Raw genomic sequence first — 25,559 nt, 5'->3', positions numbered from 1 at the left:
TAAACACTGCAAATGCCATATAAACAACAAGGAAAAGACCTTCAAATTAATCTATTAGACAATGATAAAGAAACTGGATGGTCACGAAATAATAACTCTCCATATAATTACAGTCAAAATAAAATTAACTTCAAGGAAACGAAACTGTTTGTACATCCCATTTGGCATTATAGCTTTTGTTATTTCCGTACAAATGCAGGATTTTCAGTCCTATGTGAATCTCCTTGTGGAGATGTATCAGTTGAGCCTTGTCTCCCACTAACACTATAATTAAACTGTACAGTAAGCTATTTATATGTCTGCAATAATTTCCTTCTCAAGATACAGCAGACTTCAGCTTTATTCTACAAAATCATTGCCAATGACATATTTAATCTCGAGGTTACTGCTTAAATATTACCCGTGCACCACCGTCTAAGCCCAGATCCTGGCTGGAGACTCTGGCAGCAGCTGCCACACGTGTCAAAGGGTTACTATTATTACCTCTTCAATAGGAGCCATGTGTGTCAGTCGGCCACGACAATTTGTCCCCTATGACCTAATTCAACCTATCAGATTTTGCTAATTTTATTTTTTTTCAAAGGAACAAAGGGTGATTCCTAAAACTCATGACTCAGAAACAGAAAATAAATGTTCCAGAAGTGGGTGCTTCCTAGAAGTATCACTTTCTCTCTAGATCCCCAAATAGGTAACTATTTAGAGACTTGGAGAATTTGACAAGATAAGCTGTACATCAAATACTGCTCTTAAAACTTAGATTTCATTAAGTGGTCACTGAAGAATGGAAACAAGGAAAGGATTCATACTCATGCATCGGCGAAAAAAAGGGTTGCTTCAGAAACCATTTAACCACAAAGAAAAAAAAAAAAGACCACCAAAAAGGTATGGAGGGCATACTGAGTCCACCATCCTTAAGAAGAGAATAATGTTTCACATATTGATAATATAGTTTGTCACACAGGTCCCAGAAGAACTTGTGATAAATCAGGTCAGAGGAACACGCTGCAAACTCTTCCCGACAGCCAGGAAGCAGTATCAATAAGTCCCATTAAGAGGTGACCGCCACCCTTCAGCAAAGATAGCAGAGGAAACTGACATCCTTTTCTGCCCGTTGTATTACGGATGGAACATCCGAAGCCATGGAAACATGTACGCACTCCTGGAGAAAGTGAGATTGGTGGAACCACTCGAGAGAGAAATGAGGCATTACCTGGCAGTACTGAAGGTGTGCACACTGGGCAGCTGGATTTTTGTTTCTAGGCTCAGGGAACATGCACATACAACGTCCTCCGCAGCACTCGACACAGTACAAAAGTGGAAAACAATCTGAAATGTCTACCACCAAGTTTTAAATGCCGTACAGCAAAGAGCTAGAATTAGATTGATCATCATGAATAAATGTCAAAAACATGGGGGAAGACAGCAAACTGCACAAAGATACATAAAATATGATCTCATTTACATAAAAAATAAAAGATCCAAAACCAGTTTCTACGTAGCTTACGGATACACACACATGGATGGCAAAGGTACCCAAACATTCCAAACAGTGGATAAAGGAGAAGTAATGAAGCTTCAATGGTAACGTTTTGTTTCTTTTAAAAAAGCATCTTGCAACCCAGGACATATAGCAAAAACAGGACATCTAGTAATAACAGGGACATCTAGCAATAAAAGAGACTACTGGTGGTAAGGTGCCCATCTCTCTACAAGCAATGAGTCTATCACTTGACCATGAATGATGTTTGACACAGAATTTAGGTAGAATCACCTTATCAGGTTAAGAAACTCTATGCCTACTCCAGGATTTAAAGTTTGTTGCTACTGTTGGTTAAAGATAAATGATTACTAAATTTTTTCTGCATTCAATTAGACGGTTGTATTTTTTCTTTTATTTGTTAATGAGGTAAAGTATATTAATAACACATTTTTCTAAAGAAAACACATGTTTACATTCCTGGAATTAAATGCAACTACATCATATGTCTGATTTTTTAAATATATATATTATTGGATTTGGTTTGCCAGTCTTTTATCAAAGAATGTTACCTCTCACTTCACAGCTGAGACTGACTGGCAACTTTTATCATTTTGCCCCTATTGCTTTTGATTTGAACGTTACTTTAAACATCAACCTACATTGAAAAGGACTGACTGTTTTTTGTATTTTTTGGAAGACTTTGTATAAAATTGGAACTATCTGCTCTTTTAATTCTTGACAAAATTAGAGTATGAACATCGCAAGGGCGTCTAGTGTTCTCTTTGGAGGAAAAATCAGAAGTAGTGATACTATTTCTTTAACGGATGTAAGGTTATTCAGGTTTCCTATTTCCTCAAGTCTAAAGTTTTATATATTTCCTAAATAATTACCCATTTCATCTAAGCCTCAAATTTATTTACATAGAGCTCTTCATATTATTCTAATCACTGCTCTCTCTAGCTGCAGTTATTTCTCTTTTCTCACTCTTAACAATTTTTTTCTTGACCAGCTTTGCGTGTGTTAATCTCGTTTGTCTTCTTGAAGAATCCGCTTTCAGTTTTGTTGATCTTATCTTTGCTCTTTTGCTAACATCTTCAACTGGATGAACAGCTTTTACTAATTTTAAGCATTTCCTCTTTTATAGGCTAAGCAGTGATGCTCCAAAGGTCCCTCTCCAGGAAATTTAAATCTAATGAGTTTGGATGCAAAGTATTTTTCAGTCATTCAGTTCTAAGTATTTTCTAATTTCCAGTGTGATTTCCTCTTTCAGTCCTGAATTATAAGTGTAGTTTTAAAAATTTCCAAGAGTACAAATTTTTATAATGACCGTTTTTAATCACTGATTTGTTGGTTTGGGGTCTTGGATTCACAGGACATGAGGTGAAGGGTAACCAATTCTCTAAAATGTCACTGAGACTTCCTGTATGACTTGTACAGTCATTTTTGGAAAATATTTAAGAATGTGAGCACAGAGAGATCTTCAAGATGGTGGAAGAGTAAGACGTGGAAATCATCTTCCTCCCCACAAATACATCAGAAACACATCTACATGTGGAACTGCTCCTACAGAACACCCACTGAACGCTGGCAGAAGACCTCAGACCTCCCAAAAGGCAAGAAACTCCCCACGTACCTGGGTAGAGCAAAAGAAAAAAGAAAAAAGAGACAAAAGAATAGGGACGGGACCTGCACCAGTGGGAGGGAGCTGTGAAGGAGGAAAGGTTCCCACACACTAGAAGCCCCTTCGCGGGCGGAGACTGCGGGTGGCGGAGGGGGAAGCTTCGGGGCCACGGAGGAGAGCGCAGCCACAGGGGTGCGGAGGGCAAAGCGGAGAGATTCCCGCACAGAGGCTCGGCGCCGAGCAGCACTCAGCAGCCCAAGAGGCTTGTCTGCTCAGCCGCCGGGGCGGGCGGGGCTGGGAGCTGAGGCTCGGGCTTCGGAGGTCAGATCCCAAGGAGAGGACTGGGGTTGGCGGCGTGAACACAGCCTGAAGGGGTTAGTGCACCACAGCTAGCCGGGAGGGAGTCCGGGAAAAAGTCTGCAGCTGCCGAAGAGGCAAGAGGCTTTTTCATGCCTCTTTGTTTCCTGGTGCGTGAGGAGAGGGGATTCAGAGCGCTGCCTAAACGAGCTGCAGAGACGGCGCGAGCTGCGCCTACCAGCGCGGACCCCGGAGACGGGCAGGAGACGCTAAGGCTGCTGCTGCCGCCACCAAGAAGCCTGTGTGTGAGCACAGGTCACATCCACACCGCCCCTCCCGGGAGCCGGTGCAGCCCGCCACAGCCAGGCTCCCGTGATCCGGGGACAACTTCCCCGGGAGAACGCACGGTGCGCCTCGGGCTGCTGCAACGTCACGACGCCTCTGCTGCCGCAGGCTCGCCCCGCCTCCTCCGTACCCCTCCCTCCCCCCGCCTGAGTGAGCCAGAGCCCCCGAAGCAGCTGCGCCTTTAACCCCGTCCTGTGTGAGCGAAGAACAGACGCCCTCAGGCGACCTACACGCAGAGGCGGGGCCAAATCCAAAGCTGAAACCCGGAAGCTGTGCGAACAAGGAAGAGAAAGGGAAATCTCTCCCAGCAGCCTCAGGAGCAGCGGATTAAATCTCCACAGTCAACTTGATGTACCTGCATCTGTGGAATATCTGAATAGACAACAAATCATCCCAAATTGAGGCGGGGGACTTTGGGAGCAAAGATATATATATTTTTTCCCTTTTTCTCTTTTTGTGAGTGTGTATGTGTAGGCTTCTGTGTGAGATTTTTGTCTGTATAGCTTTGCTTTTACCATCTGTCCTAGGGTTCTGTCTGTCCGTTTTTTGGGGGGTTTTTTAGTATAGTTTTTAGCGCTTCTTATCATTGGTGGATTTGTTTTCTGCTTTGGTTGCTCTCTTCCTTCCTTTTTTAAATTACTTAAAAATTTTTTTTATTCTAATAATTTTTTAAATTTTTTATTTAAATAACTTTTATTTTTTAAATAACTTTATTTTATTTTATTTTTCTCTTTCTTTCTTCCTTTTTTTCTCCCTTTTCTTCTGACCCATGTGGCTGACTGGGTCTTGCTCCTCCAGCCGGCTGTGAGGCCTGTGCCTCTGACGTGGGAGCACCAAGTTCAGCACATTGGTCCACCAGAGACCTCCCAGCTCCACGCAATATCAAATGGTGAAAGCTCTCCCAGAGATCTCCATCTCAACACTAAGACCCAGATTCACTCAATGACCAGCAAGCCACAGTGCTGGACACCCTATGCCAAACCACTAGCAAGACAGGAACACAACCCCACCCATTAGCAGAGAGGCTGCCTAAAATCGTAATAAGGTCACAGACACCCCAAAACACACCACCGGATGCGGTCCTGCCCACCAGAAAGACAAGATCCACCCTCATCCACCAGAACGCAGGCACCAGGCCCCTCCACCAGGAAGCCTACACAACCCACTGAACCAACCTTAGCCACTGGGGGCAGACACCAAAAACAATGGGAACTATGAACCTGCAGCCTGTGAAAAGGAGACCCCAAACACAGTAAGTTAAGCAAAATGAGAAGACAGAGAAACACACAGCAGAAGAAGGAGCAAGGTAAAAACCCACCAGACCAAACAAATGAAGAGGAAATAGGCAGTCTACTTGAAAAAGAATGCAGAATAATGATAGTAAAGATGATCCAAAATCTTGGAAATAGAATGGAGAAAATACAAGAAATGTTTAACAAGGACCTAGAAGAACTAAACAGCAAACAAACAGTGATGAACAACACAATAAACGAAATTAAAAGTTCTCTAGAAAGAATCAGTAGCAGAATAACTGAGGCAGAAGAACAGATAAGTGACCTGCAAGATAAAATAGTGGAAATAACTACCGCAGAGCAGAATAAAGAAAAAAGAATAAAAAGAATCGAGGACAGTATCAGGGACCTCTGGGACAACATTAAACATACCAACATTCGAATTATAGAGGTCCCAGAAGAAGAAGAGAAAAAGAAAGGGACTGAGAAAATATTTGAAGAGATTATAGTTGAAAACTTCCCTAATATGGGAAAGGAAATAGTCAATCAAGTCCACGAAGCCCAGAGAGTCCCATACAGGATAAATCGAAGGACAAACAAGCCAAGACACATATTAATCAAACTATCAAAAATTAAATACAAAGAAAAAATATTAAAAGAAACAAGGGAATCCCCATAAGGTTAACAGCTGACCTTTCAGCAGAAACTCTGCAAGCCAGAAGGGAGTGGCAGGACATGTGTAAAGTGATGACAGGGAAAAACCTACAATCAAGATTACTCTACCCAGCAAGGATCTCATTCAGATTCCACGGAGAAATTAAAACCTTTACAGACAAGCAAAAGCTAAGAGAATTCAGCACCACCAAACCAGCTTTACAACAAATGCTAAAGGAACTTCTCTAGGCAGGAAACTCAAGAGAAGGAAAAGACCTACAATAACAAACCCAAAACAATTAAGAAAATGGAAATAGGAACATACATATCTATAACTACCTTAAATGTAAATGGATTAAATGCTCCAACCAAAAGACATAGACTGGCTGAATGGATACAAAAACAAGACCCATATATATGCTGTGTACGAGTGACCCACTTCAGACCTACGGACACATATAGACTGAAAGTGAGGGGTTGGAAAAAGTTATTCCATGTAAATGGAAATCAAAAGAAAGCCGGAGTAGCAATTCTCATATCAGACAAAATAGACTTTAAAATAAAGACTATTACAAGAGACAAAGAAGGACACTACATAATGATCAAGGGATCAATCCAAGAAGAAGATAGAACAATTGTAAATATTTATGCACCCAACATAGGAGCACCTCAATACATAAGGCAAATGCTAACAGCCATAAAAGGGGAAATCGACAGTAACACAATCATAGTAGGGGACTTTAACACCCCAATTTCACCAATGGACAGATGATCAAAAATGAAAATAAATAAGGCAACACAAGCTTTAAATGACACAACAGACCAGAGAGACTTAATTGATATTTATAGGACATTCCATCCAAAAACAACAGAATACACTTTCTTCTCAAGTGCTCATGGAACATTCTCCAGGATAGATCATATCTTAGGTCACAAATCAAGCCTTTGTAAATTTAAGAAAATTCAAATTGTACCAAGTATCTTTTCCAACCACAACGCTATGAGACTAGATATCAAGTACAGGATAATACCTGTAAAAAATACAAACACATGCAGGCTAAACAATACACTACTAAATAACCAAGAGATCGCTGAACAAATCAAAGAGGAAATCAAAAAATACCTAGAAACAAATGACAATGAAAACACGACAACCCAAAACCTATGGGATGCATCAAAAGCAGTTCTAAGAGGGAAGTTTATAGCAATACAATCCTACCTCAAGAAACAAGAAACATCTCAAATAAACAACCTAACCTTACACCTAAAGCAACTGGAGAAAGAAGAACAAAAAAAACCCCAAAGTTAGCAGAAGGAAAGAAATCATGAAGATCAGATCAGAAACAAATGAAAAAGAAATGAAGGAAAACAGTAGCAAAGTTCAATAAATACAAAAGCTGGTTCTTTGAGAAGCAAAACTGATAAACCTTCACCAGACTCATCAAGAAAAAAAGGGAGAAGACTGAAATCAATAGAATTAGAAATGAAAAAGGAGAAGTAACAACTGACACTGCAGAAATACAAGGAATCATGAGAGATTACCACAAGCAACTATATGCCAATAAAATGGACAACCTGGAAGAAATGGACAAATTCTTAGAAAAGCACAATCTTCCAAGACTGAACCAGGGAGGAATAGAAAATATAAACAGACCAATCACAAGCACTGAAATTGAAACTGTGATTAAAAATCGTCCAGCATACAAAAGCCCAGGACCAGATGGCTTCACAGGCAAATTCTATCAAACATTTAGAGAAGAACTAACACCTATCCTTCTCAAACTCTTCTAAAATATAGCAGAGGGAGGGATACTCCCAAACTCATTCTATGAGGCCACCATCACCCTGATACCAAAACCAAAGATGTCACAAAGAAAGAAAACTACAGGCCAATATCACTGATGAACATAGATGCAAAAATTCTCAACAAAATACTAGCCAAGAGAATCCAACAGCACATTAAAAGGATCATACACCATGATCAAGTGGGGTTTACCCCAGGAATGCAAGGATTCTTCAATATACGCAAATCAATGTGATAAACCATATTAACAAACTGAAGGAGAAAAACCATATGATCATCTCAATGTATGCAGAAAAAGCTTTCGACAAAATTCAGCGTCTACCTATGATAAAAACGCTCCAGAAAGTAGGCATAGAGGGAACTTACCCCAACATAATAAAAGCCATATATGACAAACCCACAGCCAACATCGTTCTCAATGGTGAAAAACTGAAACCATTTCCTCTAAGATCAGGAACAACATCCACTCTCACCACTATTATTCAACATAGTTTTGGAAGTTTTAGCCAGAGCAATCAGAGAAGAAAAAGAAATAAAAGGAATCCAAATCGGAAAAGAAGAAGTAAAGCTGTCACTGTTTGCAGAGGACATGATACTATACATAGAGAATCCTAAAGACTCTACCAGAAAACTACTAGAGCTAATCAGTGAATTTGGTAAAGTAGCAGGATACAAAATTAAGGCACAGAAATCTCTTGCATTCCTATACACTAACAATGAAAAATCTGAAGGAGAAATTAAGGAAACACTCCCATTTACCACTGCAACAAAAAGAATAAAATGCCTAGGAATAAACCTACCTAAGGAAGTAAAAGACCTGTATGCAGAAAACTATAAGACAGTGATGAAAGAAATTAAAGATGATACAAACAGATGGAGAGATATACCATGTTCTTGGATTGGAAGAATCAACATTCTGAAAATGAATATACTACCCAAAGCAATCTACAGATTCAATGCAATACCTATCAAACTACCAATGGCATTTTTTACAGAACTACAACAAAAAATTTCACAATTTGTATGGAAATACAAAAGACCCCGAAGAGCCAAAGCAATCTTGAGAAAGAAAAATGGAGCTGGAGGAATCAGGCTCCCAGACTTCAGACTATACTACAAAGCTACAGTAATCAAGACAGTATGGTACTGGCACAAAAACAGAAATATAGATCAGTGGAACAGGATGGAAAGCCCAGAGATAAACCCACACACATATGGTCACCTTATTTTTGATAAAGGAGGCAAGAATATACAATGGAGAAAAGACAGCCTCTTCAATAAGTGATGCTGGGAAAACTGGACAGCTACATGTAAAAGAATGAAATCAGAACACTCCCTAACCATACACAAAAATAAACTCAAAACGGATTAAAGACCTAAATGTAAGGCCAGACACTGTAAAATTCTTAGGAAAACATAGGCAGAACACGCTATGACATAAATCAGAGCAAGATCCTTTTTGACCCACTTCCTAGAGAAATGGAAATAAACACAAAAATAAACAAATGGGACCTAATGAAACTTAAAAGCTTTTGCACAGCAAAGGAAACCATAAAGAAGACGAAAAGACAACCTTCTGAATGGGACAAAGTATTTGCAAATGAAGCAACTGACACAGGATTAATCTCCAAAATTTACAAGCAGCTCATGCAGCTCAATATCAAAAAAACAAACAACCCAATCCAAAAATGGGCAGAAGACCTAAACAGACATTTCTCCAAAGAAGATATACAGATTGCCAACAAACACATGAAAGGAAACTTAAGGGCTATTTTCTCAGCTAAAATAGAAACTAGAGAGTAGAGAATATGCTGTCATTTATTGCTGTGTCTACAATTCTAGCGATCTGCCTGGCCTATTAAAAGCACTCCAATATCTGCTGATTGAATATAAACTCTGAAGTTAAACATGTGTTTTTCTGTTTTCTCACGCTCAGCATTCTTTTTCATGTGCTTTATACTTTATCATCATCTGTCAAGAGGAAAACTCTCTATTTTTAAAAGCAGCATTTCTAAATCTGCGTTGCTTATCACAAGAGTTACTCATCAAAAAAGAAATTCAGTGGTTAAATAAGTTCGGTTAGCAAAATATCCTGTAACATCCTCTGCCCGATTCTTCATGCAATAAATGTATTAAAGATTGCGCAAAACTTGTTGTGGGGAAGCATACTTAATTTTTTATAACTCTGTATCTCCCCCCAAATTAGCCAAAGATCCCATTTCTCTCATAATGCTTGTTAACATTTCAAAAAACATTGTTTTAGAAGATGCAGCAATAGCAGACAATGGAACTCGAATGGGGTCAGTTTCTATCTGATCAGGGAGGGCAGGAGTCAAAAAGCGCTCGGCAAAGGACCAGACAGTAAATAGTTGAGGATTTGTGGGCCATTTGTTCTGTGTTGCAATGACTCATCTTTGCCATCGTAGCACTAAAGCAGCCACTGACAATACATAAATGGCTGTATTCCAATAAAACTTTATTTACAAAAACAGGTGGTCAAATCCCTATGTTGTTTAACAGGAACTAACAGCGCTATAGGTCAATTATACTTCAAAAACAAACTCATAGAAAAAGAGATCAGATTTGTTGGCACCAGAGGTGGGATTGAGAGAAGGGCAAATTGGATGAAGGTGGTCAAAAGCTACAAACTTCCAGTTGTAAGATAAGTAAGTACTAGGGATGTAACGTACAATACGATAAGTATCATTAACGCTGCAGTACGTTATATGTGAAACTTGTTCAGAGAGTAAATCCTGAGAGTTCTCCTCACAAGAAAAATATTTTTAACTTTGTATCTATGAGATGACGTTCATTAAACGTATTGTGGTAATCATCTCACAATGTACGTAAGTCATTATGCTACGCACCTTAAATGTATACAGTGCTGTATGTCAATAACATCTCAAAACTAGGAGGAAAAAAAAAACAAGTGGTGAGCTAGATTTGGCCCAATGGCGAGTTTGCTGACCCCTGCACAAAGGGACTGAAAATGACCTACACTGTGTGGTCCAGTATGGCAGCCACTAGCCACATATGGCCGTTTAAATTACTTAAATTGATAGTTCCTTAACCAAGCTAGTTATGTTTCCAGTAATTAATAACCACTTATGGCAAGCGACTATGGCAATGGACAGCAGAGAAAAACATTTTCACTTCTCACTAACTCCTTACAGAAAATGTTTTCTTTTTTTTTTTTTTTTTAATATAATGATCATTTTATTTTACAGTGTTTGAAAATTTAAGTGCTGCGTAATACAGGGAGAAGAGTATCTGAATGAAATAATGTTATGGCCGAAGGAATAAGCCCAGATGGACTAAAACATTTTCCAGGAGGTTTATAATTTGAATTTAAGAGTAGATGGGAGAGTATTTGAATTTTGTGATAGTGACTTTCCCTATCCGTGAATATGACATACACTTCCATTATCTGAATATTTTTTAATGTCTTTTAATAGAGTTTGAGACATTTCCACTAGCGATCTTGCACATCGTTTGTTAGACTGATTAAGCAAATTTTTATTGGAATAAAACCTCTTTGCAACAGAAAAAAAAAAGACTAGATGGTTACACTGGGTGAAGGAGACACAGTGGTACATTAATAAATCAAGAATTTCCCCACTGAAGGGGCTTCTCTGGTGGCGCAGTGGTTAGGAATCCGCCTGCCAATGCAGGGGAAATGGGTTTGAGCCCTGGTCCGGGAAGATCCCATGTGCCGTGGAGCAACTAAGCCCGTGCGCCACAACTACTGAGCCTGCGCTCTGGAGCCCGCAAGCCACAACTACTGAGCCCGTGTGCCACAACTACTGAGCCCGCGTGCCACAACTAATGAAGCCCACATGCCTAGAGCCTGTGCTCTACAATAAGAGAAGCCATGACAATGAGAAGCCCGCGCACCACAACGAAGAGTAGCCCCCGCTCACCACAACTAGAGAAAGCCCGCGGGCAGCAACAAAGACCCAATACAGCCAAAAATAAAAAACAAATAAATAAATAAATTTATTAAAAAAAAAAAGAATTTCCCCACTGAAAGCAGAGCAGAGAGCTCATCTCTAAGAGAGAATACTCCTGTTCCTATTTATATAGTAAGCTTTGGTTTTTATGTGCCAAGGAATTCTTTTTCTTCAACATGTTCTTAAATCATGCATTTTAAACTGTTCTCATGTTGAAAGATTTAAAAGAAAACGCTCATCCAAACAAAAGCAAAATCAGTGACACCTAGCATGGCACCCCAGATAGGAAAAGCAGAAACAGTTAGCACAAGTTGAAAACTCATCAGCATTTCAAGTTAAAAGCTGTGCAACCATCTATTAAGAATTCTTTTCTTCTTTTTTTTTTTTTTAGTTTATTTCTTTTATTTATTTTTGGCTGCATTGGGTCTCTGTTGTTGCATCGGGCTTTCTCTAGTTGCGGCAAGCGGGGGCTACTCTTTGTTGCAGTGCGCAGGCTTTCTCTAGTTGCAGTGAGCGGGGGCTACTCTTCGTTGTGGTGCGCGGGCTTCTCATTGTGGTGGCTTCTCTTGTGGCGGAGCACGGTCTCTAGGCGCGCAGGCTTCAGCAGCTGTGGCTCGCGGGCTCTAGAGCGCAGGCTCAGTAGTTGTGGCGCACGGGCTTAGTTGCTCCGTGGCATGTGGGATCTTCCTGGACCAGGGCTCGAACCCATGTCCCCTGCATTGGTAGGCAGATTCTTAACCACTGCGCCACCAGGGAAGCCCTAAGAATTCATTCTGATATAATAGCTTCAAATTTAGAACACGTTAAATATAATCTCAACTCAAGAGGATTTCAATTCCACAAACGATACCAAGAAAAACATCCAAATTTCCAACATTTATATGACTTGTACACAAGTGTGGTAAGCTTTTTTAACTTGCAAACAAATTACACATAAGTTGTCAGAACTTATCTGGAGGACAAGGAGAGGTATGTGAATATATGTACTTGCGTGTGTGCCCCCATGTGCATGAATAATTTCCATCCAAAAGCATGTATCTCCCTTGACCTAGGATCCTTACTCCTAGGAATTTATTTTAAGAAAATAAACAGCATGAAACAAAATAAGATAGGTCCCCAAACATGATAGGTCCGTCCCTCAATGTCCAATAAATAGAGTTAAATAAATCGGGGAAATATATACCATGGAATCTATGTCATTCTCGTAAAAGGGCTGTAGCTAAGTATTTATTGTTCTAGAGATATAATTCCAGTTAAGAGAGAAGAAACAGGCTAACAAGAGTATCTGTTGTATATAATTCCATTTTTAAATGGCTACATATATACTTACACACACGTGTGTGTATATATATATAGTTGTATTGTGAATGAAGAGCCAAAACATAAATATTATATAAAATATTTTATATAATAAAAATATTTTATTATATAAAATATATTTTATATATATTTTATATATGTTTTATATAATAAAACATATAACATAAATATAAATTGTATATATTGATACGTAAATATATATTATATATATTTAGGTAGACACAGACATCTATATTTTAATATATATCTCTCTCTCTATAAGGTAGATATAGATATAAAATATATGTCTCTATTTGCCCCAGGAAAAAGTTCTTAGACTATTACCCAAATTTCAATTGCAACTGAAATAATTGCAATTCTTTGGGTAGTAGAGTTCTAAGTAATTTTATTTTTCTTTTCTCTCATTTATATCAATTCTTTCTGCTTTAAATGGATTGAGTAATTTCTTTAAGGGAGTAAATGAGGTTTAAAACTATAGATTGTCAAAAAATCTAAATTACCCTCAGAACAAAGCTGGACGTCTATGTTCCCATTAGTCACATCAACAACATCCAAGGTTCTGTCCTAGATACATCTTGGACGTCATACGAAACAAAACACGCCCAGGTGGACACAAGTTACCTTTTACAGGGACAACAGTGTTTAGAAACCTGACCACAGAATAAACTTCACTGACGAAGGAATCCAACAGACTTAACCCTCCCATGGAGTCATTTTTCTCTGACAACACCCTGGCCGACTGTCACAGCAAAACAGGTGGTTATCTCAGCGTAAGAACCGCCATCACTGTTGACATGACACATTTTTCATGATACGCCATCATGCTACACCACGCAATTACGGATGCCTGCTGTCTCTCGAAGCCTTGGATGCTTTCAAGGATACTGTCAGCACTAGGGGCAAACAAAGCCTGAGGTTCCATGGGCGTGGATCATCTATTACAAATAAACCCATTGGACGGGAATCATTTTTTAAGTAGCTACCATTTTATGTTCTGTGAAAAACAAAAACAAAAAAACCCCTAGGAGTATCAGATTATAAAGGGTTTAGTACACGGCAGTTCTGACTGACTCATTATTTCAAGACCAGTAGTGACAAATATCCATCACTTTCACTTACACAGAGAAAATATTAAGAATACTTTTTATTGGTAGAATTTATTTTAAAAATCATGGTTTATGATGCATTAATAGAAGAAGAGAGTTACTCATTCATGCGCTCTTCAGAATAAGGAAAGATTAACTCACTAACCAGAGGTCTGTCAAAAACTTCAGCAAAATTCACAGAAATCTCTACACCTTTTTTCTCTCCACCCAATCCTTTGAGTCTACTCTGATCTGGCATTCATCTCCACATTGTCCCCCAAACAGCTCTTGAAAGGTCCCAACGACCTCCTCATCGCTAAAACCAACAACAAATTCTCAGAACTCATCTCACTGGACCCAAAAAGCATCATGTAGTCCAGCCGTTCCGTCCCTCCTCCTTGAAAGACTTCCTTCCATTTAGTTTCCAGGGGCCCAACCTCTCCCCTTTCTCTACCTACCTCAATGGCCACATCTTCTTGTCTCCTTTGCTGGCTCTCTTCTCCCAAACTTTTAAACACTGAAGTACACCCAGAGTTTAATTCTTAACCACTTCACTCTCTCTGATCAATCCTGGGGGGCGGGTTATCAAGTCTCAAAGCTTTAAAAATGGTACACTGACTACTCCCAAGAATCTCTCCATCCCAGACCTCTACCTTAAACTCCCAGATTTATCTATTCAACTGCCTGGGGATGTGTTAACTACCATCTCAACCCTAAAACGTCCAAAAAGAGCCCTGATTCCCCCGACACGTGATCCTCCTACCATCTTCCTCATCTCAGAATTGGCAACTCTATCTTTCCCGTTGCTCAGATCCTAACCCTTGGAGTCTTATCCTTCTTATAGCTGCATTCACTGTCTTAGCAAATCCCATCAGCTCTACAGAGAAACCACTATCCATCCAGAATCTCACCACCTCCCACCAGCGATCCTGCCAACACTCTGATCCAACCTTCCCCATCATCTGCTACCTGGATTCCTGCCAGGCTGGCTACCAGGGTCTCGGCTTCTGCCACGTATCCCTTTAATCCACACCTATCCCAACAGCGAGATACCCTTTTAAAAGGTCAATGAGATCATGTCTCTCTTCGCTCAGACTCCACCAATGACCACGCATCTCACTCAGCACAAAAGCCAAGTCTTAACGATGAGGTACAAAGCTATGGGGTGAAGTCCCTGACATTTCTCTGACGCCCTGACCCACCATACATGATGCTCAAATACAGAATCAGCCTTGCCGCCCTTGCTGAACTGTCATCCTGGGACACTGTTCCCCTGTAGGCTGATGGTATTATTTGCCAAAATTTATTTATCCAAACCAGGTTACTTTGGGGAGTCAGAAGGGGCATTCTTAAAATTATGCCAAGACAACAGGTGTAAACTGAAACCATCCCAGGTGAAGTGGGGTATGCACTCCTATCCAGGTAACCCCACAGTACGGTCCCTTCCTCCAAGTCTGCTCACATGCCGTCTTATTAGAGAGAATTACCCCAACCATCAAACATAAAACAGGGTAACCTCTGCCCTCCTTGCTTTTCATGCCTCCCCATCCTGTTTTATATTCCTCAACAGCACTTACTACTAACACATAACCAAAAGAATTTTTTTTAATAGTCTCTCTGCCCTTTAAATGTAAGTACTTTCAACTACTTACAATAGCCAAGACATGGAAGCAACCCAAATGTCCGTCGACAGATGAATGGATAAAAAAGATGTGGTACATATATACAGTGGAATATTACTCAGCCATAAAAAAAAGAATGAAATAATGCCATTTGCAGCAACATGGATGGACCTAGAGATTATCATATTAAGTGAAGTCAGACAGAGAAAGACAAGCATCATATGACATCACTTATATGTGAAATCTAAAATATGACACAAAGGAACTTATCTACAAAACAGAAGCAGACTCACAGACATAGAGAACAGACTTATGGTTGCCAATGGAGTGGGTCGGGAGGGATGGATTGGAATTTTGGGATTAGCAGATGCAAACTATTATATAGAGAACGGATCAACAGCAAGGTCCTACTGTAGAGCGTGGGGAACTCTATTTAACATCCTGTGATAAACCGTAATGGAAAAGAATATGAAAAAGAATGTATATGCAGGGACCTCCCTGGTGGCACAGTGGTTAAGAATCTGCCTGCCAATGCAGGGGACACGGGTTCAAGCCCTGGTCCGGGAAGATCCCACATGCTGTGGAGCAACTAAGCCTGTGCGCCACAACTACTGAGCCTGCGCTCTAGAGCCCGCACGCCACAACTACTGAGCCCGCGTGCCACAACTACTGAAGCCCGCGTGCCTAGAGCCCATGCTCCACAACAAGAGAAGCCACTGCAATCAGAAGCCCACACACAGCAACGAAGACCCAACGCAGCCATAAATAAATAAATAAATTTATTTTTAAAAAAATTTAAAAGAATATATATATGTTAACTGAATCACTTTGCTGTACAGCAGAAATTAACAACATTGTAAATCAACTATACTTCAATAAAATAAATTTTTTTAAATATAAATAAATAAATAAATGTTAAGTACTTTCAAGGGATTAAAGGAATTATTAATTGAACATGCCTAAAATTATCAGGAAAAAATTGCTCAAGGGACATTTCTAGTATACCACAATGTTACTACCTTCACAAAAAGATGTTGAAGAACAAATATAGTTATAAGGTGATCTTACCAAGTAGGTAAATATTCTCAGGAATTTATTATCAAGCTGCTAGGAAAAATAGAGAGAAACTTTCAATCAAATATTTTAGAACGAGACTTAAAGGCAGTGAAATTTTCTTTTTTCAAGAGTTACTAGGAGGATGAAGAGAGCTAATTCCCAGAAAGGGCCTGGCACTCATGAATAAGCACACTCAACAGATGTGAGCATTTGTTACTGGAGAGGCAGCTTAGTTCACTGCCCAAGATATGGGACCTACATGTGCTGCAATCAAAGCCACACAAGCATTTCTAAACGTACCTTTTCAAAGTGTTCTCGCCACACCGAAAAAGACCTCAGCATAGCGCACATAAACATCACCTCTTGTAGCAACAAATGATGGCACTGTGCCTGTGGGTATGAATATGTGCCTGTATTTAGGTATTTTAAACATATTTTAAGTAACTGAACATGGAGCCGCCTGTCAGAGAAAAGATCAAATTAGGAAACTGGACTTTTAGGATTTACTGTATAGCACAGGGAACTATATTCAATGTCTTGTTATAACCCATAATGGAAAGTAATCTGAAAAACATAGATAAAGTGATTCAGATATACATATATATATACATATATATATATATGTATATCTATCTATATCTATCTATCTCTATATATCCCTCTATATTTCTCTCTATATCTATATAGAGACTCACAGACATAAAAAACATAGAAGAGAAATAGTGACTGTGACTTAAGAATTTATTGTGGATCAAAGACTTTTCCACGTACAGAAAGTGGGATGTGAGCCCAGCCAGGCAACCCAGAGCGGGCTCCCTTAACCATTATGCAATCCTGCATCACTTTAAAGCCTGATGACTGTCAGGTTCTTTGTCATGAGGACAACCACAATGGAAATAAAACAGTAAACTTCTGAGGTCCACAAGATGTCCACGGTCACCCTGCATGTCATTACAAAGTACCGTAAAGAACCTAGCGTACGTTAAAGGTCTAACTTGTAAAACATCAACCGTATCCATGAGATCCTATAGCATTCTGTGTCCTCCTGATGCCCACTTCTTGCTTATAAATGAGTCAGTGCTAGATACTGTTTACTGATTGACTCTCAGCATCTATTTTCATCCTCTTCTTCTTCTTTTTTTTTTTTTTTTTAATATATCACAGGGACTGGAAAGCTAAAAACCACATTTCCCAGACTCTCTTATCAGCAGGATTCTGGATGAATTCCAGCTACAAGATACACTTGCTTAAGATTGCAAAGACAGAGGAATTCCTTTTCATACAGGGGAAGTTTTCCACATTCTCTCACCCAGTCCCAGGTTCACAGGTGCAAGGCAGCTGGACCATCAGCTGTGATTTCCTCAAGTCCCCTGGGGAAGCAGAACAGAGTCCTGACCTTGGGAACAGAGCCACAGACGTATGAACTTGAAGCCTACCTTGCTGACTTCTACTCCTTCAGGATTATCCAATAATTTTGCAAGCACCTAATTTCCTGTTTTAACTTCCTCTATACTTAAAATTAGTTTCTGTACCAGTTACTGAATTAACATCTCTCACCTCAAACCTACCCTTCCATACTCAGCTTGTGATACAGGAGTGGGAATTCTACAAACCTCATTCCTGATTTGCCAGTGGTCTCCCTGCAAGGCTCTGCCTTCTGGTCACATTTCCACCAGTGAGAATTAAATCTCACGGCCACACCCAGACCCAGGGATGCTGGGAAGTGTAGTCTCTGCCATACAAGCCATTAATGAATTTTACATGATTACATTTTCATTCCATCACTGATTACATGCACTTATTTCATAAAACTTTGGGTTAAAGAATGACTATTCTGCTCAAATATATCCTTACCAATTCATCTTTCTTTTAATGGCTCATCAGAACTAGTTTTTTGTGTATTCTATAGGTTAACACGTTAAAAACAACTGCACTTTCCTCCAAATAAATTTCATAGTTAGTTCAATCATTTGTTTCTTAGAAAATGCTGGCAAAATTTTCTATATGTCTCCATCCATATTCATTTTAATTACTGCAGCACAAAAAACAAATGGTCCCCAAATGGCTTGGCCCTTTCTGTCTTTTACTAACAAATATCAAAAGATGTCTAGCATTCAGTAGCCAGCAGTGGGACTTCCCTGGTGGCACAGTGGTTAAGAACCCACCTGCCAATGTAGGGGACACGGGTTCGATCCCTGGTCCGGGAAGATCCCACGTGCCACGGAGCAACTAAGCCCGTGCGCCACAACTACTGAGCCTGCGCACTAGAGCCCGCGAGCCACAACTACTGAGCCTGTGTGCCACAACTCCTGAAGCCTGCGAACCTTAGCCCACGCGCTGCAACTACTGATGCCCGCACACCTAGAGCCCGTGCACCTAGAGCCCGTGCTCCGCAACAAGAGAAGCCACCGCAATAAGAAGCCCGTGCACTGCAATGAAGAGTAGCCCCCGCTCACCACAACTAGAGAAAGCCCACGTGCAGCAACGAAGACCCAATGCAGCCAAAAAAAAAAAAAAAATAGCCAGCAGTAGGTGCTGTGAAATTTGAGGGGGTAACTGATTTGAATATCACATGTTTTTTATAAACTGCTGATAAAATTGTAGATTTTTATTCTCATACTCGGTATTCTTAGTTTTTAAAGTCTCACTAATTCATAGCTTCATTTTGCGACAGCTAATGTTTCAAGATACCATTATACATTTAGGGCAAGAATCATGATTAATGATAGTAGCCTTGGGGATAATACTGAAATTTGTTTAGCTTGTCAGATCTGATCACTGTTTTAATTCATCAAGCAGCCGAAGAAAACTTGAACTAGCAGCGCGCGTGTCCAGCAAGGCCACGCCGTTGCAGCTTCTGCTTACACTACTGTAACCTCAATACCTTTTTTTTTAAAAAAACAGAAATCTTTTCAAGCCAGCACCTTGTTAAGAGTCAGTTTAACCAAAACTAAATAGAGTCCATAAACCCATTTAACCAGTAACACAAATGGCAAGATTTCACAATGAGTTTCAAGCAAATAGAAGAGTGAGGGTCCCAGCGTCACCCCTTCTTATTTGTGGGACCCCACGCCTCCCTCCTCCTCCCCTTCCTCCCAGACCCATCCCTGGTTAGCACACCAGAAACAGGATTGGGTGTGCCAGAGCCAATCCATGTGCTATCAGCAATACTGTGATTTCACAGTACTTTTTTTAACCAAAAAAAAAAAAAAAAAAAAAAAAGGGGCTTCCCTGGTGGCGCAGTGGTTGAGAATCTGCCTGCTAATGCAGGGAACACGGGTTCGAGCCCTGGTCTGGGAAGATCCCACATGCCGCGGAGCAACTGGGCCCGTGAGCCACAACTACTGAGCCTGCGCGTCTGGAGCCTGTGCTCCGCAACAAGAGAGGCCGCGATAGTGAGAGGCCCGCGCACCGCGATGAGGAGTGGCCCCCGCTTGCCACAACTGGAGAAAGCCCTCGCACAGAAACGAAGACCCAACACAACCATAAATAAATAAATAAATAAATAAAAATAAATTAAAAAAATAAAAAAACGCAGTTCAAGTACTTAAAAAAAAAAAAAAAAAAAACAGGAGGAAAAAAGAAAATGACATTTTCTTCTGGTATCTTAACATATCATCCAGTGCCCCCTGGGGTGCACTTCCTCACCCGCCTTGTTTCCAAGACCACTGATCTCTGTATTACAGAGCTTAGATGTTATTTTGGTAACAGTTGAAACACTCAAAACAGGGATAAATCCTGAGCATTTACAAGCATTTGGGGTCCTAGCCTGGACATACGTACAGGTCTGCTGAAGGGGGTGGACGCCAGGTAATGGATGGTCTTTGAGGTGACCCCCTTAATTCCCTCAGACTTACACAGGAGATGAGGTAAGGAAGCCAGGCCCAGCGCTTCTGATTCGTGGTTCACTTCCTTGGTCCCTGTCCTGTTCGCTTCATCATCAGAGCCTCCCTTTACAAGGGTAACTAACCCTGTCATCTGCTCTGAGCGCTGGCACTTAAATAAAAGGCGCTGACCGCAAGTGTGGCCATGGGTGCCTGCCAGGGACAAGCTCTTGTTAAATGACCTACAGGTGGAATCTCACTGTTGCGCTCCTATCTTCATGTCAAGCCACCAAGCAGGTCACTGGTGACTCTCAAATCAGCTCCCAACCAGGGTCTCAGCAGCAGCTTTAGGCCATGACGGGGTGGGTACATATCTGTACCATCCTCCGCGAGCTGGTGGCACTAGGATGTAGGGGAACTAAGTGCCTGTGTATCCTATTACCACGTAAACGTCATCCACTCCTCACACTTGAATATCATCTTTAGTGTCTGTACTACAAAGAAACTCCTACAAGTCTCCTTAGCAACCAACATGAGTTGAACATCACCCCTGAATGGAAATCCCAACAGGAAGTCAAACCAGATTAAAACTACCCCATTTTAAATGCACCATTCTAGGTGAATAAAATAATGTGTTATCACAAAGCAGTTTTCTGGGCTTACTATTTTTTATATCAATTTGGAATATTTATTGTACTTCTTAATGCATTTCTTAACATCCATGGTACCCCTTAATCAAGAATATAAAGTCATCTACTTAGGATTCTTAGGATTTGCCAAAGTGAGGAACATTCTTAGAATCACAGAATGATAAGCAAATAAAGTTTACAAATATTGCAACCATCAATATCATACGTTTTCCAAACCATAACTCTAACATGGAGGTATATTATTCTCCAGACCTTGCAAATTCTTAATGTCCATTTTATCAGTACTGGGAGAGTACGCTTTCAACCATGCAGCTAGCCAGAAAGACTTTTTTATATATGTGTGCTTCTCACAAAAAGCTTCTCTCCTTCCTCTAATATGACAGAAACTGTAGCTGTATCTGAAGAGAAAGTGAATTTCAATGACAACCATCACCTAAAAACATACATAAATTCCTATATCTGGTACCAGAGGTAGAGCTTACCATTTTGATGTTTAAAGAAATGACTTTATGACATCCGTTCATAAGTAAAAACAGAAAACACACTGAGTAGTTTTATAATTGTTTTTTTAGTAAAAAAAAAAAAAAAATTAAATCCTGATTATTAGTCATAGCAGAAACAAAGGGTTTAACACAGTTATATCAAATACAACTTTTTAAAAGCTACTTACGTCCAAAGAATCCTCCTTCAGTAGGATAAGGGCCATGTTCTGTGACACCAACCTGCACGAATAGCCTAGAATAAAAGAAGGAGCAACATACGTGAATTTACCATCCCCGCCAGGAACTCACCACGTTCAAGGTCCCCTGAATTCAGCCTCCCTTCCGGTCCCTTCCTTATCACCACGTTTAGCCTATGGGCTCACACAGAGGAATTGAGCGAGAGTGTGGAGAGGAGAAGTTCACACGGATTCTGACTTTTGCAGACAGCTCTGGTAGCACTGCTTGGGAGGGTCTTCGTAACTAATGGCTGAAATAAATACTCATCAATTTTCTGTGGATTTTCCTTATCCTTGTTATCCTTGTATTAGGATGAGCTTTGGGTTCTCTAAAATAACAGCAAACGCTTTAGGAAGACAAATGGAATCAACGGAGCTCCTCAACCAGCATAAACGTGCCTACTGTGATATCAAGGTCCCTCACTTGCTTTTTGAAAAGGCAGGTAATTCTCACAGCAGGCTTCTAAGGAAGCCTCTGATACACAGAGAGTCACTCTTCCTGCGAAAGCTCAAAGCAACCCCCATTTCAAGAATTAAACCTGAGTCAAGAGTAACCCAATGCTAATTCTTAACAATTCCCATTACATTTTTAGACAGTGGTATCTCTGTAGGTTAATTTAAGCAAGATACTCTTTTCCACTTTTCGTCCCGGAAGGCAAATGTATTTTCTATGAAGATCTTTCCTACTCAGACTTTGCAGTACACGCGTGACAGCTGGAGATGCTTGGTGACACAACGACCAAGGTAAGAGCCTCTCCGGACTCTTCGCCTTCTCTCCACACTCTGGGGAGAAGGAGGAGGCGGTCCCAGCCAACCCCAAGTCCAGGGGTGTCTGTCAGGGCCCTGGGCTCTCTTTCAAATCACCCTCCACCATCTTGGTGCCCCTCAAGAGAGCTGCCATCAACATGTGCTTTTCACCAACCTCCATCTTAATTTATCTCATTGAGAAAAATCAAGAAAACAGTCCTTCCACCTAGAGAAGTGGTCCTTACAAGGATCATGGACCAATGATCACAGAAACAGGGAACAAGTCATAAGCATAAAGAACGTCAACCTTCAGAACAAGGACGCGGGTGACCATCTCAAGGAAGGGCCTTAACCAATGCTTAGGCAACAGGAGTCTGGGTTCTCCTCCGCAGAAGAGCCAAAATACCCCTTCCCACAGATGCTTTATTTAACTAGAAAAGGAGATAAGCATTTAACTAGTGGACAAGTCACAGAACTACTGTGTTTATGTGCTCAATTCTACCCAGAAGGCCCTCTTTCACCCTCAAGAAACTCTACTAACAGGCACAAAACAGAACTCAAGACAGACAACAATTAAGATGAGAAAAACCTTGGGGTATTTTTGGAGGGTAGAAAATAAATATTTTTGTTTATTTTGGAATGTATGAAGTATAGCCTTCACTAATGAGTGTCATTTGAGAGGACTGCTTATAAACCACCTCAGAACACAAATTTTAAAGCACAAAATTATGACTTTGCATCTAACTGTCATTTTCTTAAAGCAATACCTTGAAGATCTATTCCAGGCAGTTAACGACAGTTATCTGAAGAGAATGAGATAATTTTGCTGGTTAAAACCTCACGTATCATTTGAAAAGCGAAAACAACTGAATAGTTTAAAATCACAGGACCACACGGGCAAATACCTGTTCAACCTCTAAGAGGAAAAATAAAGGGAGGAAACACAGCACAATTTTCCACACATTTTCAAACTTGTTCAAGTCTGTATTTTAACAATAGTGATGAGAAGAAATGAGAGTTTCCCAGAATGTCACCGAAAATTCTGCACAGCAGGATGGAAATAACTGAACTTTGTTTCCCACTAAAATCTTACAAATATATTCTTCCTTTCTATAAATTCTTAGACTAAGTGCAGAAGGGAGGTCAATATTTTATTTTCATTTGCAAACAGGGATATTGGAACTTTAATCATTTTTCTTCCCTTGTCTCAGAAACTTCCAGCAACTTCATGCAATAGAGACTGTTACAAATTTAGTATAACTCACACAAAAGGATTTGCTGGTAGTTTTTGATATGAACAACAGTTGCAGAAGCAAGCTGAAATGTTTAAGCCATCGCTTCCCCCTTGATTTTATATTTTGCAATTTAAGTAAAATGCCACTTGACAACTGAAGCTTCATAAAGATATTATGGAAAAACTCAAAGTATTTTTCTAGCAGTTGCAAGGGAGAGGGTAACAAATAAAACCACTGGCACTTTCATGAATTTAAATACACAAAACTCAAGGTTTCTGAGAAGAAACAGGTTCTTTTTTTTTTTTTAGTTTGGAAAACGAGGCAAGATTTTGCTTAATTATCACACAGAACACTTGCTCTAGACAGACCATGGAAGTTTAACGCAGTTAAATGTGACTTAGCTAACATGGCAAATTAAATTATGTCAATCCAAGTTTGGTGTGCTTGATTTCTAATGTTTTTGGATAAAATGAGATCAGCTCTTGGAGAACAGCCAGCTATGAAATGTCAATCCACACTTGTAAATTGAGGTCTATTTCTTTAATCTCACAATCTAACAAGACAACCATAAAATGACTGCAAAGGGAACCTCTGGGATTTCACGTTTTACTACGGCTGAAGTTAACAGCACACCACAAAAGTGCTTAGTCTTTCTACTACCTGAGTATAATCAACACGCAAAGAAATTAAAATATTACAGCGTCTATGGTACTTAGAGCAGGACTTGATTTTAAGAAAATAAAATCATCATTCACACTAGAAAATAGGACCAAACCAAACCTCTCTTGGAACTCACAATCAGCGTCTTTTTTCTGAGGTAAGCATATATTGTCGAAGATATCCCAACCTAGATTTCTTCGGAGACACTTTTGGAAGAGTTAGCAACAACTGATTCCTACTAACCATATACCTAGGATCCATCAAATTACCCCTCAGTGGGATTCAACTTGGTTCCAAACCAACAAGTGTGTTGTTGGTTGTAAATAATTTCAGGGAGAATCTGGTCACTCAATATTTGAGAGTTAGTGTATGAAACACACTGCCAGACGTCAGGAATGGAACTCTTCATCTGCTCCGGACTCAATCAAGGATGCTCAGAGCAGAATCCCTCCCCTTCTGAGAACCAGGACATCAAGGACTCATCCACAGAACCACACCTGGGCACCCTTCCCTCCAGACCCTCAGATGCTTCTCAGAGAGGCTCCATCACAAGTAGGAACATGCTGCCTCAGCCTTACCTCGTGATCTTCCCCCAAACCAGGCCATCCTGACTCATGCTAGTCTCATTCTTTATGTATTTGTCTTAAACAAATTCTTGAGGTTCAAGATTTAAACCTATCTCATCTACAAAGCCTTCCCTGATCTTTTTGACGCCTATCTTTCCTTCTGAGAACTGAATTATCACGTGTCATGGTCACATGCTCAGATTCTCAGCACTCACACCTGTGTGGCCCAGGCTAAGTTACTTGGTATCTCTGTGCCTCAGTTCTATCTTTAAAAGGGGATAATGCCTATCTCAAAGGGAACAGTAAACTTACCTAAAGGACTTAGCAGTAATATGGCAAATGCTGTGCTAACATTTAATGAGTAACTATTACTAACGCCAGCCATGCTCAGCATGTACACTGCACAACTGGTATTTTCTCATCTACTTTATTCCTGAGTTTGTCTCATAATTAACTCAGGCCCCAATAAGGGAACATAAGTGCCCCAAGCCTATAGGGGAGCATCTGGCAACAACAGAGCTGCAGGCAATCAAGAAATCACACACCTGACTTTTCTGTGAACATTACTGGGGCTGTGGCCGTGTTCCCCCAGCCCCACCTGAGAACGGGACTTGTCTCCCTGCCAATGGGCAAGAATAGGGCGGGCAAGTCCACATTTACTCACTGTCAGAAATTAAACTTCTAAGACTACAG

General features: G+C 40.3%; 1 protein-coding gene across 1 annotated transcript in view; it reads right to left on the bottom strand.

Moving 5' to 3' along the window:
* LOC132352710 (phospholipid-transporting ATPase IB) overlaps nt 1-25,559 on the bottom strand; it is a 441,016-nt gene that overhangs the window by 336,415 nt on the left and 79,042 nt on the right. The window contains exon 25 of the mRNA XM_059903398.1: nt 21,611-21,675. Coding sequence (XP_059759381.1) covers nt 21,611-21,675 — 65 coding nt within the window. The remainder of the gene's footprint in view (nt 1-21,610; nt 21,676-25,559) is intronic.

This window comes from Balaenoptera ricei, chromosome 18, assembly GCF_028023285.1.
Source record: "Balaenoptera ricei isolate mBalRic1 chromosome 18, mBalRic1.hap2, whole genome shotgun sequence".
Classification (NCBI taxonomy): Eukaryota; Metazoa; Chordata; class Mammalia; order Artiodactyla; family Balaenopteridae; genus Balaenoptera; species Balaenoptera ricei.
This window is presented reverse-complemented; position numbering and strand designations above follow the sequence as displayed.